We start from the raw sequence: 21171 nt of genomic DNA, 5'->3' as shown, positions 1-21171 counted from the left end.
AGTAGCACGGTGAATAGGAAAAACTCCCTTGAAAGGCAGGAACCTAGGAAGAAACCTAGAGAGGAACCAGGCTCTGAGGGGTAGCAAGTCCTCTTCTGACTGTGCCGGGTGGAGATTATAACAGTACATGGCCAAGATGTTCAAACGCTCATAGATGACCAGCAGGGTGAAATAATAATAATCACAGTGGTTGTAGAGGGTGCAACAGGTCAGCACCTCATGAGTAAATGTGAGTTGGCTTTTCATAGACAAGCATTCAGAGTTCGAGACAGCAGGTTGAGAGAGAGAGTCGAAATCCGTCTCAATTGTCTCAAGGTTTAAAAATCCTTCTTTCACCTGTCTCCTCCCATTCATCTACACTGATTGAAGTGGATTTCACAAGTGACATCTATAAGGGATCATAGCTTTCACCTGGATTCACCTGGTCTGTCTGTCATGAAAAGAGCAGATGTTCATATGGTTTTGTACACTTAGTGTATGTGTTAATTTTTTAAATATTTTTTTTAACTAGGCAAGTCAGTTAAGAACAAATTCTAATTTACAATGATGGCCTTGGAACAGTGGTTAACTGCCTTGTTCAGGGGCAGAATGACAGATTTGTACCTTGTCAGCTCGGAGATTCGATCTAGCAACCTTTAGGTTACTGGCCAAAAGCTCTAACCACTAGGCTACCTAGCGGTAGCCCCAAAATATATAATTAATATACTATCCACATAAGAAAGTGTCTGATCACAGAACATTCCATAGAATTCTAGAAAAATACCACCGGTCACTAAAACTGCTGTAACTCATTCACAGTAAAAGGAATTGCTATGCTGATCGCAGATTATCAATCCATAGAAAATAAGGAAGCCACAGTATGCTCTTCATTAGGAAGTTGTGTAAATGGCAGTTGTTTTGGAAAAAAGCATATAAGATGGTGTTTTTTGTTGACTGATTGCCATTTGATTGATGTGGTGCTATTGTATGCCATATAATTTGAAAGGGCTGTTTTTCAGCATTAAAAATATGTATAATGTTTTCATATGTGGTTTGACACCAGAAAAGTAGGCTAATTAATGTACACAGGGGTCATGGTCTCAATATATTCAGGAATTCCACAACTCTTCTACCGATGATGCAAAAATACTAAAATGGTGATTTACAGTTAGTCATAGAATTAGGAATTAGAATAAAACAATATATACAAAAAAAGTAATTTAATAGGATCTCCATGGTTACAGTTAGCTGGTGTTCTAAAGCCTAGTATTTCCATTTCCCTTTAACAGAAATTCTGCAATAACCTTCATGACCTAGTAGTGAACCAGAAGAGAGCAAAGCCTAAACATTCCATATATTAAGAATGACATGAGGCAGGTTATTTCACTGACAGAAATGTATTGAAAAAGTACATATTGTAAATAATGTGGTTGATGAACACTAACATTCCTGAATAGTATTTGTATTTTTGTTTTTGTATTTATTATGGATCCCCATTAGTTCCTGTCAGGGCAGCAGCTACTCTTCCTGGGGTCCAAACACACCAAAGCACCCACATTACATATGAAACAAAAGAGAAAACAGTCAACTATGTTTGTACTGAATGAGCTAAAGATAAAACAGTACATCATATAACATCCCTACACCACCACATATCCATAACACAAAATGTTCAATATCACCATACAACAATATCAAAATGTGTGCCTGTGCATGTGGCTGTACCTTTGTGTGTGTCCCTTCACAGTCCCCGTTGTTCCATAAGGTGTATTTTTACCTTCTTTTTAAATCTGACTCTACTGCTTGCATCAGTTACCTGATGTGGAATAGAGTTCCATGTAGTCATGGCTCTATCTAGTACTGTGTGCCTCCTGTAGTCTGTTCTGGACTTGGGGACTGTGAAGAGACCGCTGGTGGCATGTCTTGTGGGGTATGCATGAGTGTCCGCGCTGTATTTTAAACAGACAGCTCGGTACAGCTCGGTACATTCAGCTTGTCAACACCTCTTACAAAAACAAGTAATGATGAAGTCAATCGCTCTTCCACTTTGAGCCATGCATGTCATTAATCTTAGCTCTCCGTGTACTTTTAAGGGCCAGCCGCCCTGCTCTGTTCTGAGCCAAGTCAGTGCAAAGAATTCCTCATCAGTAGCTTTGATTGTTCAATATATGTTTAAGATTGGTCTAATAATAACCAAGTATTTGAAAATTACAAGACTTGTACAAAGGAAATTAGCACTTGCATAGAGTATATCACAATAGCAAATCTACCACACACAATGTCCTAACACAAATTAAATGGAACTTAATGATAACAAAGTACATTTCTCATATAGATGTTTCATTCTCCGTCTGATCCTTATGCACTTGTTGACTGTTCATCCATTTACGATGAGCGTACTGATCTGTCCAGGGAGCGTGTAGAGGATGAGGATGAGAAAAACCAGCAGGACTGCCAGGATGAGTAGAGCGATGATGTACTTCTTGTATTTTTTCCAAATGAAGAAGATGAAGGTCTTCATGGGGTTGATAAACCAGTTGAAGGTTGTCTTGGGGCGACTATTATAAGGTAGAATGAGGAAAGAGACAAAATGAACAAAAAAGTTAATGTTTCCCAGTTTCATGGATTTGTTTAATTACATTTTTTTATTCGGTAGGCTATGACATAGTGTGAGCAGTAGGACTCATATGAAAAAAGTGCACCGATTTCTCCAGGGGGAATAGAAGATAGGAAAAAAGGTCAAGTAAAAGTAGAATAAAAGGGATAAGGCATTAAGGTAAATAATAAATGAATACATGTTCATCTTTTAGCTTTGTTTTCAGTGTAAACTTAGCGAATTGCACAAAGTGTGCCCACGGATCGGATTCAATCAAACCTTCTAAACTGTAGCAATGTTTAAATGCAGTCTGTGACCCCATATACACCTTGTATAAATAAGGTATTTGTTTTTATTTCTCAATAAATTTGCAATAATTTTTTTTTTGCCTTGTCATTAAGGGGCTATTGTGTGTAGATTGTAGAGATGTTTTATTTATTTAATCTATTTTAGAACAAGGCTATAACGTGTCAAAGGGTCTAAATACTTTCCCAAGGCACTGTATTGCCAATTTCACTGTAGAAAAGGGGCCACAATACATGGCATGTTGATATGATTTTCAGTTTGCTTCCATATGTCTGGTTTCACAGGGATCATTAAGGAAAAATCATCGAAAACAATTGCTATGTGTATTTAGAATCCCCATTCTCCAAACGGATTATTCATTTACCTAGCTCTTACCAATAGCTGTTAACCATTTATAAATGACAGTGCATGGATAATGCTGTTATTTGTTTCGGAAAAAATAAAGTATATGCTTTTTCCACTTGGAACCGGTAGGTTCGCAAAACCTTATTCATGGTTTCCTTGTGCGTAAAGGTGGTGGAAGTAAGTTAAAATCAGAATACGGCTTATTTGAAGACACCTCTACCACACCTTCATTTCTTAGATCTCCACCCTGAACGAATAGCGGGTGAATAGCTTAAGATCAAGGTCAGAATACGCATAGAGTGCATAAACAGGGAATAATGTTACATTTACGTGTGCTTAATCGGGGCCATTGAGCGCATTTGATCTTGCATTAACATGTGTTTGTTGTTAAGTGAATACAAATGCACATACCATTCACATGTTTTACATAAGTATTCAGACCCTTTGTTATGAGACTCGAAAATGAGCTCAGGTGCTTCCTGTTTCCATTGATCATCCTTGAGATGTTTCTACAACTTGATTGGAGTCCACCTGTGATAAATTCAATTGATTGGACATGATTTGGAAAGGCACACACCTGTCTATATAAGGTTCGACAGACGACAGTGGAAGTCAGAGCAAAAACCAAGCCATCAGGTCGAAGGAATTGTCTGTAGAGCTCCAAGACAGGATTGTGTCGAGGCACAGATCTGGGGAAGGGTCTCAAAACATTTCTGCAGCATTGAAGGTGCCAAAGAATACAGTGGCCCCCATCATTCTTAAATGGAAGAAGTTTGGAACCCCCAAGACTCTTCCTAGAGCTGGCTGCCCGGCCTAACTAAGCAATCGGGTGAGAAGGGCCTTGGTCAAGGAGGTGACTAAGAAGCCAATGGTCACTCTGACAAAGCTCTAGAGTTCCTCTGTGGATATGGGAGAACCTTCCAGAAGGACAACCATCTCTGCAGCACTCCACCAATAAGGCCTTTATGGTAGAGTGACCTGACGGAAGCCACTCCTCAGTAAAAGGCACGTGACAGCCCGCTTGGAGTTTGCCAAAAAGCATCTAGACTCTTAGACCATGAGAAACAAGATTCTACAAAGATTGAACTCTAGATCCTTGATGAAAACCTACTCCAGAGCGCTCACGACCTCAGACTAGGGCTAAAGTTTACCTTCCAACAGGACAACGACCCTAAGCACAGAGCCAAGACAACTCAGGAGTGGCTTTGGGACAAGTCTCTGAATGTCATTGAGTGGCCCAGCCAGAGCCCGGACTTGAACCCAATCAAACATCTCTGTAGAGACCTGAAAATAGCTGTGCAGCGACCCTGCCCATCCAACGTGACAGAGCTTGAGAGGATCTGCAGAGAAGAATAGGAGGAACTACCCAAATACAGGCGTGCCAAGCTTGTAGCGTCATACCCCAAAAAGACTCCATGCTTTAATTGCTTGATGCTGTAAGGTGCTTCAACAAAGTACAGAGTAAAGGGTCTGAATACTTATGTGATATGTTTTTTGATTTTTAATAAATTAGCAAACATTTCTAAAAACTTGTTTTTGCTTTGTCATAATGATGATTTTTGGGTGTAGATTGATGACGGGGAAAAAACAATTTAATCAATTTAAGAATAAGGCTGTGACGTAACAAAATGTGGAAAAAGTGAAAGGCACTGTAGCTGTGCCGGTACATAATTTTTATTGTGTGCCCTCATAATTTGAATGGATGAAATCTGGACACCAAAGCTACAGGCTTCTGTAGGGCTGAACCTGCCAAATGGATGTATGCGCTTTAGAATCTTTTGATGATAGTCTACAGTATGCCCAGGCTTTTCTCCATTTTATTTTACAATTTGTATCATACAATTTGTTAAATACTAGCCACCATCAGTAATACCCACATATATTTATAACTGTCACTTCCGTGTTCATTTTCTTCATTTTGTAGATTACATTTTTGCATCATTCCATTCTGTTGACCTTTTACTTCCTCTGTCACTTCCGTGTAAATTATTCCTGTGGGTCGCTAGCATTACTGGATTATATTAGGCTAACGTTGTGCAATAATTCGGGACAAGTAGCCTATTTTAATCATTATGGAATTCAAGATCACATGTAGCAGGTTGAACCTGAAGCCTGGGTCACCACAACTGGACCCTTGTCCTATAGTTCCATGATTAGTGAGAATTAGGGCAGAGTTATATGACTACTATACACTTTTTTCCATTTCCAATATTTCATGGATTGAACTTGAGTATGACAACTTTCAGGATGAATCAAACCACTGTGTTTTTGATTCATCAATATATTTTGTGCGTAAAGGCTCTCCAAACCAGTTTTTCTTAATGATTCATACATACTTTCCTAACCCTAAAATGTGCGTAAATAATCTACAAGATCAGAGTATTTTTGTTGGCTATTGTGCCCGTGTGCAGTGAATTTGCATGTTTGTACAATTGTGTTTCATGGGCTAAGCCAGGTTTGCAGTGAAGCATTAGTAGAACCTTAAATGTTTTATTACTTTTTGAATCAGGTGTGGGTCTCTGGTCCATGTGTAAACTTTTATGACCCTGTGTGCAGTGAATTAGCATTTTAATATTTTTTTTACAATTGTGTTTCATTGGGCTAGGCCCGGTTTGCAGTGAATAGTAGTAGAACCTTGGATGTTCCGTTCTCCTTAACGTATACCTCACTGATGTGTGTAGTGTTACTTTTTTAGCACCTTCTTCGGGTCATAGCAGCACTTCTGATAGGGTTAAAGAGATTGCAGGAATTTAGGAGGTCGTCTAGCATTTCATGCATGCTTTCTTTAGAAATTGTTTAGTTAATAAAGATAATTGTTTGCTGGTATCTGTATTGAGTTTTGGTGTCCTATACTTTGATGCTGGACCATACCGGTCAAACAAAGGTGGTGGCAGCATCACTCTACTCTGCTCAATCCAGTACTTGCCCCACCTCTTGGGTGGTCTAGCGAGCTTTCTTAATGCCAACACTTTGTCTTCGCATTATCCGGTAACCTATTGGCAATGTTATTTCTGATATTTTGATATAGGTATTTTTGAAAGAGTATAGACTAGGCCTACTGCAGATAATCTTGTCGCAATAAAAAAAGATATCAGATTATGAAATGACAGGTGCATTGTGTGAGCTCTCCAGGCTGCGCTTCCAGACCCCGAAAAAACACCCCTACTGATTAGACCTACGTTTTTAGGGACAAGACAGTTATCCTACCTATCCTACCTACAACAACACAATGGAATGAATATTAAAATATACAACCGGTTGTGATAATTGCGTTGTTTTCTCTACAATACATTACAATTGCATTCATACACCACCGTGCTATGTACAGTAAGGCCGACAAGCCATACATCGTTTAGAGACCTATCTAGCTCACACAGTCTCACATCAGAATTAGATGTTCATCCATGTTACTCAAATGTAAAATTTCAAAAGTTGTTGCAAACGTCACATTTTGTAGCTTAGGTTTAAGCTTAGGTTTAGACATGAACTCCGAATTGTTAAGGTAAGGGTTAAGGTTTGGGATAGACTTAAAATAAAAATCTAAAAAACAACTTTCTATTGCTGGATTCGAACTCGCAACAGAGGCAAATGCATCCACCATCCCTGTCCACAATGCCCTAGCAAAACCAAAACCTACTTGAAGGTAACAGTGCTTACTGTTGCCCATACGGGCTTGTTTCCACATCATCTCCCGACATCCACAGGCATGGATGGACATCGAATACTGACTTGTATCACAGGTGACCTAGCTTTTACAGACACTGTTCCAGTTGGCCTAAACAGTGGCGGAATAAATTCAACCACATAGCCTAGGCTATTTGTGTTTATCACAGTTAAAACCGGAGAGAAAAATCTGTTTGGTAAAGTCCCCAAAGCAAATATTGCATGTTAGGGTTACGTGACCTACCCAGCATGATCAAATGCAAGTTCATATAATAATAATCGCCGCAAATTTCACTATTGGTTTGCTTGTAGGCTAATAAAGTCGTCATTAAAATGTTTCCAAAGCAGGAAGATTATTATAATGGGAAATACAACGGCAATACACTTCAACTTTGACATGTTGCAGGCTAAGTATAGGGAGAAGCCCCCAGATTACTGATGGTAACCCTACATTAAAAAAGCGCACACCTATTGTTTTAGGACCACAGACATTACTGTAAGTCATGCAAAAAGTGCTGCCTCTGCTATTTCCGCACCACCAGCTGGGCTGGGCACTGCGCGCAACGAGCACATTCACACCCATCACAATAGGCAATAAACCTATGCAGAATATATGCCCGCAGTTTAGTACGCAATAGGTAAATAGTTATTGCAATATTGTGGCGAAGATGGCAGCATGTTCATCCCGAAATAGCCCAAAATGCTGAACTGAATGAAATGTATTTTAATCAGGACAGTCAAAGGGATGATGGAAATTAGAAAACAGTTAATATGAATAAATGAAATAGCACTGGAAAATGACATGTAATGTTGCCAGTGCACTTTGAAGAAGAAACAATGTAGCCTAACAAAATTTCTCGCAAAAGGGGGGGTGGGGGGTGGTACATTACAGCACAGTACAGTAAAGAAAAGTAGTGTGTGGTGTATAGTTCAGTATGGTGAATAAAAGTAGAGTATAGTTCAGTACAGTCCAGTCCTGTAGAGTGGAGTTCAGTATAGTACACAGTGGATCACACTAGAGTTTAGTACACCATAATGTACTGTACTATACTCTACTGTACTGAACAATACTGTACTGAACTGAACTCTACTTTACTGTTCTATGCAGAACTATACTGTGCTGTATGTTGATGTCCAAACTTGTGAAACATGGACATCTATGATTGGTTCAGGTTTGGTCCGGTCTGTACCAACCAGATTTGGTCTTAAAAATAATCCATTGTGTAGAATAATACCCAAATATGCAAAGGAGGATATTGCAGGTTTCTGCCTTGGTGTACCCATTTATGACAATCATATCCATAATTATGCATTTCTGTTTACTACAGATCAGGGACCCATGATGAAATTCCATTAATGCAATTCTGTTACCGGATGTAAAAATTCCGTTACCATGGAATTGCCCTGTGGCCATACAATCATGACAAAACATTTATTTTTACTGCTCTAATTAAGTTGGTAACTAGATTATAATAGCAATAAGGCACCTCTGGGGTTTTGTGGTATATGGCCAATATACCACGGCTAAGGGCTGTATCCAAACCTTAGCCGTCGTTCCTAAGAACATGTTGTGCCTAAGAACAGCCCTTAGCCATGGTATATTGGCCATATACCACAGCCCCTCAGGCCTTATTGCTTAAATATACCACATCCCCTCTGGCCTTACTGCTTAAAGGTCTGCCCACGCACTCAGCACATTCTAAAAAAAGGAAAGCATTTCATTTTATATGACCATGAGAGCTTGTTGCACAATATTTTTGATTGAATAACATCATTTTAGTCACTTACTCTGGTTTTTCAAGTGGCTCAGGTTCCTTGCGGGCTTTTCCCACAGGAGCCAGCTCTGCCTCCTCGAGTTTCACCAACTGGAACTCTGCCTCCACTTTTCCCTAAACAACAAAGAAAATACAAAGAGTTATCATATAGGGCCCGGTGTCTTGCACAATCATGTGACATGCCTGGACTTGAACCTTTTACCCTATTTAAAGCTTTTTCCACTTTTCATTTTATGTCAAGCATCTGCCTCTAACCCTAGGAAGCTCTTTGCCACCTTCTCCTCCCTCCTGAATCCTCCTCCCCCTCCTCCCCCCTCCTCCCTCTCTGCTGATGACTTCGTCAACCATTTTGAAAAGAAGGTCGACGACATCCGATCCTCGTTTGCTAAGTCAAACGACACCGCTGGTTCTGCTCACAACTGCCTACCCTGTGCTTTGACCTCTTTCTCCCTCTCTCTCCAGATGAAATCTCGCGTCTTGTGACGGCCGGCCGCCCAACAACCTGCCCGCTTGACCCTATCCCCCTCCTCTCTTCTCCAGACCATTTTCCGGAGACCTTCTCCCTTACCTCACCTCGCTCATCAACTCATCCTTGACCGCTGGCTACGTCCCTTCCGTCTTCAAGAGAGCGAGAGTTGCACCCCTTCTGAAAAAACCTACACTCGATCCCTACGATGTCAACAACTACAGACCAGTATCCCTTCTTTCTTTTCTCTCCAAAACTCTTGAACGTGCCGCGTCCTTGGCCAGCTCTCCTGCATATCTCTCAGAATGACCTTCTTGATCCAAATCAGTCAGGTTACAAGACTAGTCATTCAACTGAGACTGCTCTTCTCTGTGTCACGGAGGCGCTCCGCACTGCTAAAGCTAACTCTCTCTCCTCTGCTCTCATCCTTCTAGACCTATCGGCTGCCTTTGATACTGTGAACCATCAGATCCTCCTCTCCACCCTCTCTGAGCTGGGCATCTCCGGCGCGGCCCACGCTTGGATTGCGTCCTACCTGACAGGTCGCTCCTACCAGGTGGCGTGGCGAGAATCTGTCTCCGACCACGTGCTCTCACCACTGGTGTCCCCAGGGCTCTGTTCTAGGCCCTCTCCTATTCTCGCTATACACCAAGTCACTTGGCTCTGTCATATCCTCACATGGTCTCTCCTATCATTGCTATGCAGACGACACACAATTAATTCTTCTCCTTTCCCCCCTCTGATAACCAGGTGGTGAATCGCATCTCTGCATGTCTGGCAGACATATCAGTGTGGATGACGGATCACCACCTCAAGCTGAACCTCGGCAAGACGGAGCTGCTCTTCCTCCCGGGGAAGGACCTGCCCGTTCCATGATCTCGCCAATCACGGTTGACAATCCATTGTGTCCTCCTCCAGAGTGCTAAGAACCTTGGCGTGATCCTGGAAACACCCTGTCGTTCTCAACTAACATCAAGGCGGTGACCCGTTCTGTAGGTTCATGCTCTACAACATTCGCAGAGTACGACCCTGCCTCACGCAGGAAGCGGCGCAGGTCCTAATCCAGGCACTTGTCATCTCCCGTCTGGATTACTGCAACTCGCTGTTGGCTGGGCTCCCTGTGTGCCATTAAACCCCTACAACTCATCCAGAACGCCGCAGCCCGTCTGGTGTTCAACTTTCCCAAGTTCTCTCACGTCACCCGCTCGCTCCGCTCTCTCCACTAGCTTCCAGTTGAAGCTCGCATCCGCTACAAGACCATGGTGCTTGCCTACGGAGCTGTGAGGGGAACGGCACCTCCGTACCTTCAGGCTCTGATCAGGCCCTACACCCAAACAAGGGCACTGCGTTCATCCACCTCTGGCCTGCTCGCCTCCCTACCTCTGAGGAAGTACAGTTCCCGCTCAGCCCAGTCAAAAACTGTTCGCTGCTCTGGCACCCCAATGGTGGAACAAACTCCCTCACGACGGCCAGGTCAGCGGAGTCAATCACCACCTTCCGGAGACACCTGAAACCCCACCTCTTTAAGGAATACCTAGGATAGGATAAAGTAATCCTTCTAACCCCCCCCCCTTAAAAGAGTTAGATGCACTATTGTAAAGTGGTTGTTCCACTGGATATCATAAGGTGAATGCACCAATTTGTAAGTCGCTCTGGATAAGAGCGTCTGCTAAATGACTTAAATGTAAATGTAAATGTAATGTCAGATGGTCCAGCACCATCCTCAGACAATTGGTTTAATTTTTTTGTGTAATTCAAATTTTGGGATAAGGCTTAAAATACAGGATACAATCTTACTATGTCAGATGATTGCGCAAAACACAGGGCCCTAATCACAACACACATACAGAAAGGTTATATTTAAGTTCTACACTTATCACTACCACCAATTCGAGACTAACCCATACCCTCACTCTAATCTGATTCCACTATAGTCATTGGAGGCTCAACCAAAGCTGCTGGAAGTAATTAACATTCAGCTATTTGATTTTTAATTTTAGTACTGCTTCAGGTATAAAAATATGTTTATTTATATTTAATTTGGCCTTTACTACACTGAACAAAAATATAAATGCAACATGTAAAGTGTTGGTCCCATGTTTCATGAGCTGAAATAAAAGATCCCAGAAATATTCCATACACACAAAAAGCTTATTTCTCTTAACTTTTGTGCACAAATTTGTTTACATCCCTGTTAGTGAGCATTTCTCCTTTGCCAAGATAGTCATGCTGATTAAACTGTCTGATGTTGATGTGGATTTTTAAAATTATGTTTCTTAGAATGATGCACAATAGACTCTTAAGGATAATTGCCATACACTTTAAAAGTGTCTGGAAAGTTCAACAACGGCACAATTAAGTGGACGACAATTAAGAGGAAGGTAATGTATAAAATACCAAACTTGCATGGAGTTTGGGCTAACTAGGATCCTCCCCATAACCTCAGTTATTCATGTGTGACCCACAACAGGATTTACTCCTGCCCAACCCTCCAGGTCAATTATAATCTCATAATGCATTACCATGAGGAGATAAGTGCTCCCACTGCTGTCTACAAACTGAAGGTCCTCCGGCTTCATCTTTCTGCGCTTGGTATTTTTCTTGTTCTTCTTTGCCTCTTCAGCCTCCTTCTCCTCCCTCTCAATGTCCTCCTGACTCTTGAGCTTGATGAGGGGCCACCATCCTTTCATCCTTTTGTTAAGGAAGATAGAGAAGCGGGGACTGGCCCTGTCCTTGGCCATCTTTATGCTGCACTGCCCTGAGGTCTTGGCTGCCCGCACCATGTCGTTCAGACGCAGCTCAATGGAGCCTGGGAGAGAGGTGACAGAGGGGCGAGAGCAACCTTTAGCAGCTGAAGAGTATCAAGCTAAGTAATAGTTTTCCTGACATTTTAATATCTACACACCACCAAAGGAGTCGACATCACAGCAATAAGGGCCGGCTGTGACACAGCCTGGGATCGAACCTGTGTCCCTAGTGACGCCTCAAGCGTGCCTTAGACCATTGCGCCACTCGGGAGGCCCCAAAGGTCATGTTTTTAACAATGGTTTGTTTGAGTGGTCATCCTAACGAAGCCAACTGTAGACAATTCGGGAGGTGCATTTGCGACAGCCGTTAGTTGGACACTGTAGTGGTTTTCCAACAGCAAGGCTCAGTTCAATATGGCAGTTTCAACATATCTGCTATTGTTTATAAAAGCGTATCTGTATAAATGTTGAAATAAACTTTTCTATACCCCCATATCACAAACTGAAAACATAACATGTCTACAATGAATTGGTTAGAGAGAGGTCTGAAATATCACTTTCATTTGGATCTGCTGTAGCTTTAGAACAGCTGCAAAGTTGGTTCCTGTTTCAGTCACCTCTTTGGCCACGTTCGAATGGGTCAAACAAAACACACTAATGATTTGGTTGACAAATAGTGCCTCCCACAATATAGGTGATGGGTGCAGTTGGTGAGAAGCACCTTGGCTTAATCGAAAACTGCATGACCTTTGATCACATTACTTTTGTAAAGGCCATGCTGGACAATTTTTATAACCATAATGCAACACACTTTGAAAAGGGGTGACCAACGATGGTGACCGACTTCACAAACGGGATCCACCCCTTTTCAAAGTTGTCCTCCCTTAAAAGACCTTCCCTTCAAAAATTTGAAAAAAGTGGCAATAGTACTGTTTGTCCATTTTGAGATGCCGTAGCCAGTATACACTTCCTCAAAATAGTCAGAATGAATCGAAGATGACTCAAGAACTCTATCATTAATGATCGTTTTTTGCCGAAGACATAAAGTTGCACGACTAAGATCTCGAAGATGTTTGGTGCAGTATTTCTCAATGGAAAAAGTTGCTTGAAAAGTAGTCGTCTCTCGTTAAATGACAACAAAGACTTTATTGAAGAAACCCTACTGATGACCAATCACTGACGAAGGGGCGTTACCTCCAAAAAATATGTTGTGTGCCTGAACAGCCGAAAGGAAAACTTCCCAAAATATAGTCATAATATACGCACGAACACAGAGAGCCTGTTCTAACGGGGAAAAAAAGATATAGAAAGCCTTTGTTACAGCAGACTGAAAACAGCTCCCTTTATTATTTCATTTGAAAACTAAAATGCTTGATTGCATTTCAAAGCATGAATGTCTCGTATGCTGTGTGATCGAATGAATGAATGATTGATTGATACCGTAGCCTATATATTGAAATATAAGCCTAAGTAAGTTACGGTATTAAAACTAAACAATACACGCTCTTTGGCCTACAGCTCGATGGTGGTTGTACAAGGCTACTATACAAAGCCTACTAGTGATAACGACATTACTTATTATTATAATGATAATCATAATAGGCAATCTTAAGAATAAGATGGAGATCAAGGAAAAGGAGAGGTTGTCGATTGAGTATGTTACCATGCACACTAGTAATTTGATATTAAACTGATTATGGCAATAGGCCGAGTATGGCATTAGTCATGTAAACACCTTACTCTGTTTATCTTAATCGGCGTAATGTCCTAATTGAAGTAAGCATACACTGATTAAAACACCTGTTTTTTCTTAATCGGAGTTCAAGCGGTATATTTGATCTGCGCATGTGCCAGCACCAGCAGCGCAAGCCTCCCTCTTATGCATGATTGAAGTGAGTTCGGAAAAAGTATGCATTTTAGAAATAGTTTTCCATTACAAAATGTATATTTACAGTACCAGTCAAAAGTTTGGACACACCGAATCATTCAAGGGGTTTTCTTTATTTTTACTATTTTCCACATTGTAGATCAAATACATAAAAACTATGAAATAACACATATGGAATCATGTAGTAACCAAAAAAGTGTTAAACAAATCAAAATATATTGTATATTTTAGATTGTTCAAAGTAGCCACCCTTTGCCTTAATGATAGCTTTGCACACTCTTGGCATTCTCTCAACCAGCTTCACGAGGAATGCTTTTCCTACAGTCTTGAAGGAGTTCCTACATAAACTGAGCACTTGTTGGATGCTTTTCCTTTACTCTGCAGTCCAACTCATCCCAAACCATCTCAATTGGGTTAAGGTCGGGTTATTGTGGAGGCCAGGTCATCTGATGCAGCACTCCATCACTCTCCTTGGTCAAATAGCCCTTATACAGCCTGGAGGTGTGTTTTGGGTCATTGTACTGTTGAAAAACAAATGATAGTCCCACTAATCGCAAACCAGATGGAATGGTGTATCGCTGCAGAATGCTGTGGTAGCCATGCTGGTTATTCAGCAGCATACCACCCTGCATCCCACTGCTGGCTTGCTTCTGAAGCTAAGTAGGGTTATTGCTGGATGGGAGACCAGATGGTGCTGGACACCAGTAGGAGGCACCCTTTCCTCTGGTCAAAAAATATATAAATAAAATAGCCCAATACCCCAGGGCAGTGATTGGGGACATCGCCCTATGTAGGTTGCTGTCTTTCAGATGGGACTTTTTTTTTTAAATAACCTTTATTTAACTAGGCAAATCAGTTAAGAACAAATTCTTATTTACAATGACAGCCTACCGGGGAACAGTGGGTTAACTGCCTTGTTCAGGGGCAGAACAACAGATTTTTACCTTGTCAGCTCGGAGATTCAATCCAGCAACCTTTCGGTTTCTCGGCCCAGCACTTTAACCATTAGGCTACCTGCTGCCCCACATTAAATGGGTGTCCTGACTCTCTGTGGTCACTAAAGAGCCCATGGCACATATCATGTCCTGGCTAAATTCACAATCTGGCCATCATACCATCATGGTCACCTAATCATCCCCAGCTTACAATTGGCTCATTCCTCTCCCCTGTAAGTATTTCCCAGGTCGTTGCTGTAAATGAGAATGTGTTCTCAGTCAACTTACCTGGTAAAATAAAGGTTAAAATAAATAAATAAAAAGTGTGTCTTGAATTCTAAATACATCACTGACAGTGTCACCAGCAAAGCACCATCACACTACCTTCTCCATGCTTCACGGTGGGAACCACATATGCAGAGATCATCCATTCACCTACTCTGCTTGTGTTTCTTGGCCCAAGCAAGTCTCTTCTTATTATTGGTGTCCTTTAGTAGTGGTTTCTTTGAAGCAATTTGACCATGGAGGCGGGTATTTCACGCAGTCTCCTCTGAACAGTTGATGTTGAGATGTCTGTTACTTGAACTCTGTGAAGCATGTATTTGGGCTGCAATCGCAGGTGCAGTTTATTCTAATGAATTTATCCTCTGCAGCAGAGGTAACTCTGTGTTTTCCTTTCCTGTGGCAGTCCTCATGGGAGCCAGTTTCATCATAGCGCCTGATGTTGTTTTGCGACTGCACTTGAAGAAACTTTCAAAGTTCTTGAAATGTTCAGGATTGACTGACCTTCATGTCTTAAAGTACTGATGGACTATCATTTCTCTTTGCTTATTTGAGCTGTTCTTGCCATAATATGGACTTGGTGTTTTACCAAATAGGGCTATCTTCTTTATCAGTTGTCACAACAGAACTGATTGGCTCAAACGCATTAAGAAGGAAAGAAATTCCCAAAATTAACTTTTAACATGGCACACCTGTTAATTGAAATGCATTCCAGGTGACTACCTCATGAGCTGGTTGAGAGAATGCCAAGAGTGTGCAAAGCTGTCATCAAGGCAAAGGTTGGCTACTTTGAAGAATCTCAAATATAAAATATATTTTGATTTGTTTAACACTTTTTTTGGTGACTACATGATTCCATGTGTGTTATTTCATAGTTTTGATGTCTTCATTATTATTCTACAATGTTGAAAATAGTAGAAATAAAATAAAAACCCTTGAATGAGTAGGTGTGTCCAAACTTTTGACTGGTACTGTATATGTTTGACTAAAGCCCGTGAGTCTATGTATGCGGATGACTCAACACTATACACATCAGCTACCACAGCGAGTGAAATCACTGAAACACTTAACGAAGAGCTGCAGTCAGTTTCAGAATGGGTGGCAAGAAATAAGTTGATCCTAAATATTTCAAAAACTAAAAGCATTGTATTTGGGAAAAATCATTCACTAAACCCTAAACCTCAACTAAATATTGAAATGAATAATGTGGAAATTGGTGACTAAACTGCTTCAAGTAACTGGAGTAGTGCTATAAAAAGTACCCAATTGTGATATTTAAGTAAAAGTATAGATACCTTAATAGAAAGTTACTAAAGTAAAAGTAAAAATCACCCAGTACAATACTAATTGAGTCAAATGGAAATGGAAAATGTACGGAGTAAAAAATACATTATTTTGTTTAGTAATGTAGTGAAGTAAAAGTAGTCCAAAAAATACATTGTTAAGTACAGATACCCCAAAAAACTACTTAAGTAGTACTTTAAATTATTTGTACTTAAGTATTTAACACCGCTGCCCTGGATTGTAAACTGTCACGGTCAAAAAAAAATTATGCAATAGTAACTAAGATGGGGAGAAGTCTGTCCATAATAAAGTGCTGCTCTGCCTTCTTAACAACACTATCAATAAATTAGGTCTTACAGGCCGTAGTTTTGTCCGCACCTGAACTACTTTCCAGTCGTGTGGTCAGGTGCCACAAAGAGGGAAAATTACAATTGGCTCAGAACAGTGCAGCCTGGCTTGCCCTTAAACGTACATGGAGAGCTAACATTAGTAATATGCATGTCAATCTCTCATGGCTCAAAGTGGAGGAGAGATTGACTTCATCACTACTTATTTTTAAAGAAGTATTGACATGCTGAATGCACCAAGCTGTCTGTCTAAACAACTAGCACATAGCTCGGACACCCATGCAAAAAAAAGACCGTTGTTGATCGCTATTCCCATGTGCCACCTCTGATTAAAAGAACCTGTGTGTGTTAGTTTAATCCTGAGGTCACCTCGTGTATAGAAAAAAGTGAAGATTTGATTTCTTAATATTTTGCATGCATATTTTCTTATTTTTATTGCATGCTATTTTTTATGATTGTCCAAAATGTGAGGACACATTTTGAAATTGCAGGGGGAATATGTGACATGCGTCACATCTAGACTGATTGCACCTATTTGCATCTTATTATTGGGTAGTGGGGATTGCCTTAGAAATGCCAGTGTTTCCATGTGCTCAGCAGTTTCACTTTACCTGTGAAGGTTGACGTGCCTCGGGAGGACGAGAGCGGTGACTGTGCCTTTTATGCTTATATGCTGAGCACTCCGATGTTGATTATTGATGTGTGAAACTATAAATCTATTGAATATAAAGCTGATGCTAAAACAATTAATTGCTGCTGCTGAAAATAAAATGACTTCTATTGCAATCATCAATACTTATTTTTAAAGAAGTATTGACATGCTGAATGCACCAAGCATTCTTTTTGTTATTTTTTGTTATTTCCACATTCCACCCCTGTTGATAAAGAACCTGTGTGCTTTATAGTGTTTTAGATCTTTACGTAATTATCAGAGGACCGATCGCCTCTCCAAAAAGGTGATGTAGCGGCTACAACCTTCAACTGGTCACATTATGCTGTCATGACGTTGCCTGGTTGGGTATAGCAAGCCCCACCCCCCTCTCCCTGCCTCTCCCTGCCCCCTACAACCCATGCTGTGGTCACAGAGAGACGTCGTAAAATTCCTGAGAATCTCCTCATGGCCAAACAGTATTAGAGAGAGGGTAAACTTTCAGGACAAAGGGGTTTCTTCCACCTCACAGAACTTGAGGTATGAACAGTTTCATGTTCCGGAAAAAGTATAAAAGATCGGTGAAGATTCCAGCTATTAACATGTCCGTTTGTCACCACGTTGGAAACTCATGGGAGACTGTGTGGCTACATTACCATACCGCTGTTTATATAATAACCTCAGATATGAGGTTTACATCTGATTGTTGTATAAAATGAATGGGTGAGTATGATACTGTTTGTATAATTGTGTAATATGATTTTGGACTGTTTAATGAAGAAAAATACAAATCCCTTTTGATTTGAACTAAATCCGAGGACCCGCCCCTGAGCCAGTTGGCTCAGACATCCTGGGACAGCCCCTCTCTGCAATCCGAATAAAAACCCAACTCTGAGAAATTATCAGCAGACCATGTTTTTCTCCATAGGAGGAGAACGAAGGTTAAGTACCATTGCTGAATCTTTAACCATACCACGTGGTTAAACTCTTAGACGAATAAGAACAAGTCTTTGATATTGACGACTAGTCTGCAGCTAGGAATTCGGTATCATTGAACGCGAAGAAMGACAACCGCCGAAACATCCATTCTATAACGAATGTCACTCTGAACTATCCACGATAACAGAGAGAGACGGACGAATCTCTCCAACAGAAACTAACCTTTCTCCAGCGATCAAGACGACACACTGGGCGTAAATATATATATATTGATTGCAATTGTTCCCGAATGAGTGAGCGTTCATGTGTAAAGGATTAGCATGTCAATTGTTATAGTTATGAACTCTGTAGTGACTTCTTTGTCGACCCCCAATTTTCCCTTTGTCTAACAAGCCGCCATGCCGGTTCAGCCCACTAGGGCATATTTCTCCCATCATTTCATGTAACCATTTTAAGTTTGTTTGTTTGTTTATGCATTTCTGTGAATTACTTAGTAATAAATAAATGATTTAAGACAATTGATGTATGGATGACTCATAGTGAAGACTGGGTTCGTGCAGATAACCAAATAAATAAATCAAATAAATCATTAATCAGAAGACTATTGATCAGATATGAAAATATCTGAAAGGTTATATTGGGAAATTATAACTTTGTAATCTGACTACTTTCCCTGGTGCCCCCAAAATTCATAGTTAATTAGTTACGTTATTAATCAGTTGATCGCGTAATCCCTAATTACAGGAATCTTTGATATAAACTATAAGTCTTCAATTTAATGATAGCAAAGACACGACAATGCTAACGTGACAAACTATTGTAATTAAATACATTAGTTGATTGCTGAGATAAATCGTTCCTGGTCTCCTTCTGAGGTAAGAAGATGGTTAAGATGTCAGGAAGCTGTCACTTTGAGGTAATTTCTTTGTATGACTATTTATGAATTTCTGCTTGGACAGTATGAATATAGACCAATGTTTGTCATGCCAACTCTCACGACTAAGATCTGAACCTTTAGCAGCCTTTGCCTTCATTTCTCTATTAGTATATGTTTACTTGTAAGGGATATACTGTGTTGAATTCTACTAAACAATCTAGAAACAAACCATTATGTATTATGAAAAACATACCCTATGTGATTTTTTTTGTCAACAGCACCATTAACTCTTCATATTTGCTTTTGTTCTACTTCATTACAAGCAGACAATACTTGATTAAGTCATCATTAAAACTCCTGGGCCAGTAAAAAATGTAAGTTGTTACGTTATTGTCTGGGCCACTAAAAACGTTAAGTTGTTACGTTAGTGCCTGGGCCAGTGAATTTATTTAAACTGGATACATTGGTGCCTCTCGGGCAAATAAAAATGTAGAGGACCTCTTTATTGAGAAATGTGATTGTTTTTCTTGAATCCATCTATATTTTTGTATTTTCCTGTATTTTGTAAAAGCTGTAAGCGTTGTAAAATGCAGGGCTCCCTTGTGAAAAAGACCTTGGTCTCAACTCCCTGTTGAAATAAAGGTTAAAAAGAAATATATACAAAAATGAAGTGCTAATTTATAGTTTATGTTTACTAGTAGTTGGTATGTTCATCAGTCGTTCTGGTATTGTTTTCGTAGCCAATATGAACTGAGAAGAGGAAAAACAAAAAATCTAAATAATTGAATACTTATGCCATTTAGCAGGCACTTTTACCCAAAGCGACCTTATGTCTGCATAAATTATACGTATGGGTGGCTCCAGCGTAATCGAACCCACGACATTTGGCGTTGCAAGCTCCATGCTCACACAGGACAACAGAACCACAAAGATACAAACTCATCATGACCTCTCACCCAGGAAGTCGTTTGCGGCGATGAGGTCATAGTCCCAGACCTGAAGCACAAGAACGGCAGGCTGGCGGAACTCAGATTCCTCCAGAGAGAAGATAGACTCCTTTTTTGTAAAGGTGATCTCTTTCTCTGTGGGGAGGTAGTCAAACCGGAAGACAAAACGCCAGTTGAAGTTCCCCTCCCCAGTCAAGGAGTTGAAGTGGACATCAGTCTCCTGTTTGTCCCCATCTAAGCCTTTAATCCAGCTGTATTCAGAGTGACAAACAATTCAAAGTCAATTCACACAACTTTCTACAAATAATCTTTATATATCATCCATAAAATCCGAATCCAGTTACTGTACTGTGTGTGTGTGTTGTGTGTTGTGTGTGTGTGTGTGTGTGTGTGTGATTTTTACCAACCCTTTCATGTATATATCACTGGATGGATTTCCAGTGAAGGGGTTGACATCATCCAGGACGACGTCATCAGTATTCCATATGATCACGCGCAACTCATAGCTTTAGTGAGAGAGAAAAGTGGGTGTTGCTGAGTTATCTTTAGGTTGTGGATCCTAGTATGTAGTAGTATGACATGGTGTCTCACAGACACTAACATTTAACTTTGAACACTAGTCTGGATTACCTTATAGGCAGCCGTGGTTTGATATCGATAGGTGGAGGTGCTGGTACGTCCATAGGAAACATATCGATCCACATGTGAGCGTAGCCCTGAAAGCACCGGGCACAGAGCAGTCAGGACAAGGACTCATGAAAGAAACCTGAACCAGTGTTCAGGGGTAATCACTGGAACACCAATATCGCCATGTCTAAAACTTGTGGTTACATTAAACACAAATCAGGGCATCCACTACCTCTGGTCCAGGCTGTCATGTGCAGCTTCTGTAGCCGTTTCCTGCAGCCAACTGGCCCTTGGCCTCATGGGTGTAATTGTATTAATCTTTTTCATCCTTTCATAATTAATAAACATACAAAAAATGTAAACGCCAAAAAATCTAGTGTTCCTATGTTAAATGGTTTTGTTATATTTCAGTCTTCTGTGATGTATATAAAGTGTAATATTGGGATGCAAACTCAAAATTCAATACATTTCAACTCTATATCTGACATGGTGCAGTTGTCTTCTTTTTTTATCCCATAA

The 21171-nt window shown here is 40.5% G+C and overlaps 1 protein-coding gene across 1 annotated transcript in view; it reads right to left on the bottom strand.

Annotated features, from left to right (window-relative positions):
• Positions 1-1182: 1182 nt before the first annotated feature.
• fer1l4 (fer-1 like family member 4) overlaps positions 1183-21171 on the bottom strand; it is a 109002-nt gene continuing 89013 nt past the window's right edge. Inside the window, exons 41-46 of the mRNA XM_023995786.2 lie at positions 20656-20741; positions 20433-20531; positions 20035-20276; positions 11653-11939; positions 8678-8778; positions 1183-2537 (exon numbers count right to left, since the gene is read on the bottom strand). Coding sequence (XP_023851554.1) covers positions 2357-2537; positions 8678-8778; positions 11653-11939; positions 20035-20276; positions 20433-20531; positions 20656-20741 — 996 coding nt within the window. The 3' untranslated portion in view covers positions 1183-2356. The remainder of the gene's footprint in view (positions 2538-8677; positions 8779-11652; positions 11940-20034; positions 20277-20432; positions 20532-20655; positions 20742-21171) is intronic.

This window comes from Salvelinus sp. IW2-2015, linkage group LG11, assembly GCF_002910315.2.
Source record: "Salvelinus sp. IW2-2015 linkage group LG11, ASM291031v2, whole genome shotgun sequence".
Classification (NCBI taxonomy): Eukaryota; Metazoa; Chordata; class Actinopteri; order Salmoniformes; family Salmonidae; genus Salvelinus; species Salvelinus sp. IW2-2015.
The sequence above is the reverse complement of the archived record's forward strand: the minus strand, read 5'-3'. Positions and strand labels throughout refer to the sequence as shown.